Source organism: Nothobranchius furzeri, chromosome 3 (assembly GCF_043380555.1).
Source record: "Nothobranchius furzeri strain GRZ-AD chromosome 3, NfurGRZ-RIMD1, whole genome shotgun sequence".
In the NCBI taxonomy this organism is placed as follows: domain Eukaryota; kingdom Metazoa; phylum Chordata; class Actinopteri; order Cyprinodontiformes; family Nothobranchiidae; genus Nothobranchius; species Nothobranchius furzeri.
This window is the reverse complement of record NC_091743.1, coordinates 89,326,458-89,330,624: the sequence shown is the minus strand read 5'-3', so window position 1 is coordinate 89,330,624 and position 4,167 is coordinate 89,326,458. Positions and strand designations below refer to the sequence as shown.

The window sequence follows — 4,167 nt, the reverse complement described above, 5'->3', positions numbered from 1 at the left end:
TCTGCAGGACTAGAAGACGTCTATTGAATAAAATGTCTTCATTCAGGAACTCTTGAACATATTTAATGTGGATCTGTTTATTTTCTTGTTGAACACGAGAATCCAGGTGCCCAGAAATGCTAGCAAGTCTGATCCATAATGGAAATCTCCCAGTATCTGGTTCATCAGATGTATGCAGAAAACTGTTCCAGTTAGACCTAATGTAACATAAAGCTTTATTGTAAAATAACCCGTGTCATTTAAAAAAACTTAAGAGCAGTAATGTGACTATGTGGTGGTCATGTCACTACATGAATAAAAAGCATAGATAATTGCCATATTTGTGGGACCTAATCAGTCAGATTTTATCTGATAACAGCCCCTAAGTTCAGTCATACTTGGACACACCGCATTTCACACCATCAACGTGACCTTTTTTTGATAATTCTCTTAAATGCAGGCATGAGACCTCACTGGTCTGAATATAAGAAGTAGGCTCTGGGTTTCTGTCACTGCTGCAGAAGATGGTCATTCCTCTGTCTGACATCATGAGAGTCGTTATCCTGATGGTGTGCTTGTCGGCGAGCTGCTTAGCTCAGAAACCACAGCCCTGCTGTAAGTATGAGCACCTCTCCTCGGACAGGTTGTCTAATTTAGTCACAGCAGCAGAATAATTGTGTTTCAGCATTAAGATGAGTTTTGTTAACATTCTGAACAATTAACAGCTTCTCCAACACAGATGTCCGGAGGCCTTTCTCTGGTAAGCACCAACTATTTCATACTTGGCTTTTTGTGTAGATTGTCGGTTCCCAAATCTGGGGTTGGAGCCTGTTGTGGGTTATCAGACAGGTCGTCAATCATGGGGTGGGTCTGGAGATGATGGACAAACATTAGATCCAATTTAAAAATGATTGCCAATGACAGACTTAGACTTAAATGTTATGAAGAGCTAAAAACCAAAGTTGTTGTACGTGTATTTGTGAGTTTCTGAGAGTTTTCTTTTATGGGTCAAAAGGTGAAACGTTTGGGAACAACTAGTGTAGACCATCGACACACATATACACAGCTGTTGAAGACTTTATTGCATGTGAGCCCCTCCACTTGGGCTTCAGTAGGTCGAGCCGACATATTTCCTGTTCAGAGCGCACGCTGTCCACTGAGGTGGACGTGTAATAAATTATTTGTAGATTATTAAACGTTACAAAAAAAATTGGTTGAAATTTGTTTCATTCACACCTAAAGATGAATGAAAAAAAATTGGTTAAAAAAATCATGGTTGAAGATTCCATAATTCATGCATCAGAATCAGGGTTAATAATTTAATTCTATACAAAATCTGCTGATTTTAGAAGCATTAATGTCGGTATATCGGTATCGGCAAATATCGGTTATCGGCCACAACAGTGATCTTAAAATCGGATATCGGTATCGCCCAAAAATTTCATATCGGTGCATCACTAGTTAAGTATCTGTTGATAAAAGAGAACAAACCTGTGGTGGGCGTTTGTCTCCTCCGCTGGGTTCCTGTGTGGAAGCCTCTCTAAAACATTCAGACCGTCACACTGATGAAGAATTACTTCACTGTTTATTGTGAGAACCTGACCTCAGGTCTGTGACTGTAGCTGATGGTGGAATTAGATCATTCCTTATATGAAGTGACATAAAACCCACCTGTTTTAGCTAACCGTCTAAAGAGGATCGGTGACAAACTGCTGAACTTGGGACATGTTTAGAACAGCTTTTTATAAACGCACACGCCTTTTTAAAGAGAGATAACTGAAAGTGCAGCATCGGAGTTTGTTTAGTTAGAGGAAAACAGGCGGCGCAACACTCCCTAACCTCTCTGAGAAGATAAATCTGTCCCCTGAGGCTTAAATGATTATTTATACCAAAGTGAATGCTGCTCTATTTCTGTCTTTGTGCCGCAGAGTGCAAAGATCAGCAAAGTTAGCTTCCAGCAAACTTCCTGACTTCGTTCTGCAGCGATCAAACCCCCTAACCCTAACCCACCCATGATATGTGGGATTGCGGTGGTTCTCAGCTGAGAGGATATGTCTGTGTATGAAGTTTGGCCCTTCTGGCTTACCGTATGTGTGTCTCTGTGCTCATCAGCAACAGGAGGTGGGAAGCAGAAGGACAGGAGGTGATCGTTTCTCCCAGGATCCCGCCTGTTGGGTTTAGGCCAATAAGTGTGGTTCATAATACATTTTGTTTCAAAGTGAAAATCCAAATTTCACTGAAATATTCCTGTTTCAGCTTCGTTGGGAAGTTAACTCCTTTGTTGGATGGTGTGATGCAAATTTTCTACAGCTCAATGTTGGCAAAACACAGGAGCTGGTTATTGATTTTAGAAAGAAAAAACAAACATTCTCTCCAGTGGTCATCAAAGGCCAACCTGTAGAAACTGGAGACATATAAATATCTCGGGGTGTACCTCGACGATAAGTTAAACTGGAAAAGGAACAGTGATGCTGTTGTTAAAAAGGCCCAGTCCAGACTGTTTTTTCTTAGGAAGCTAAGATCCTTTGATATAAGAAAAGTCAAAGTCATTTATTGTCATATTCTCCACATGTGCAGGACATACAGAGAAATGAAATTCAGTTTCAGCACACACAATTCAAAGATCAGACATACGTGGGTAAGACACATAACAAGAATTGGTGACTGCGGTCATTCGCAACATGAGTCGCGCTACCTTAATAGTTAGATGAAAAGGGTGTTACATGAGGAAAGTTCAGGGAGGGAGAAAAAAAAGGCATTAACAGGGTTACACCAGCAGGGTGTAGCACTCCAATGCAAAAAAACACCCGACGTGGAAGCACAGACAGCACGTATACAACATCAGAGTCCGATGGGGAGGTGGGGGTGGGCGGGATCCTGAAGCCTCCAATGGGAGCTGCCACTGCGGCGCATCAACCAGCTGCAGAACAACAGGTGGGAGGGAGAGATAAGGAACAGAGAGCACATTGAGGTCCCTGCAGACATGTCAGCCTGAAGGAAGAGGGTGAAGGTCGGGACACAGCATCTGTCGGCATTCCTCCTTTTGTGGGGGCGTGTTGAGGCAGCCTTGAGAGGCTGCTATGGCGTCAGATAAGGATAAGTAGGAGGCTCTTGAATGTGTTTTATCAGGGGATTATGGCCGGTGTGTTATTTTATGCTGTGTTGTGTTGGGGCAGGAGCCTCACTGCTGAGGACAAAAACAGGATCAAGAGAATGATCAAGAAATCTGGCTCAGTGGTTGGGCAACGCTTGGACTCATTTGACATGATCATCAACAAAAGGATGAGGAGTAAACTTAAGACAGTTATGACTCTGGAGGATCACCCCCTTCACCACATTTTTAAGGATCTCGGGAGCTCTTTTAGTGGGCGAATGTTAATGCCCCGGTGTTCCACTGAACGTTTTAGGAACTCTTTTATTCCAGCTGCAGTGCGTTTTTACAATGAGCATTTCGTATGATTGTATATTTGATATTTTATCATGATTGTGGCTTATAGCAGTGACCAGTGAATGTTTTATTGTGTGGATGTGCATGTTGTGTTTACTCGTCCAAGGCAATTCAATTTCCCCCTTGGGGATTAATAAAGACAACCTTGAACCTTGTTATCAGCAGATCTGAGTTTCCTTGAGGTCTCATTTAGTCCTCAAATAATAACAGAAACTTTGTAGGGAATGTTGTCGGTCTAGTCTGGCCACGTAGAGGAATGGGATGGAATCACAAATAAATCAGTGTGGTCACAAAGTGACTTTACTCTGAGTCTAGTTCATGAACAGCTCGCCTCAAACTGAGAAGAATGACTCAGCAACTCATTTCAGAGATGATTTGTCACAAAAGTTCAGAGCCTTAAAACCCACACAAGGACATGGAGAACCCTCACAAACGTCTGTCTCAGCCCAGTGAAAGACTGGTTTTAGAGTTTCAGCCCGTCTCTGTGACTCTGCTGCATATTTACTTGGAAATGTTTAATCATCATCAACATTTACCAGTAAAACAGACAGCAGATGTTAATATTACCCTGTTTAGTGTGTTTAAACTGCTGCTAGCTTATTGTTTTCCTGGTAAACGGGTGTTTATGTCTGAGAGAAGCCAGGCTGAGTTTCTGATTGAGTGGTTAGAGCAGAGCTCAGATCAGTGAGAAGGTGATCTGTGGCCACACCAGAGTAATGAAACTGCCTCGCTGCTCGTAT

The 4,167-nt window shown here is 42.3% G+C and overlaps 1 protein-coding gene across 1 annotated transcript in view; it reads left to right on the top strand.

Moving 5' to 3' along the window:
* Positions 1-439: 439 nt before the first annotated feature.
* The window catches only part of epdl1 (ependymin-like 1), a 23,459-nt gene continuing 19,731 nt past the window's right edge, over positions 440-4,167 (top strand). The window contains exons 1-2 of the mRNA XM_070549809.1: positions 440-594; positions 705-739. Of these exons, the coding sequence (XP_070405910.1) occupies positions 504-594; positions 705-739 (126 nt within the window). The 5' untranslated portion in view covers positions 440-503. The remainder of the gene's footprint in view (positions 595-704; positions 740-4,167) is intronic.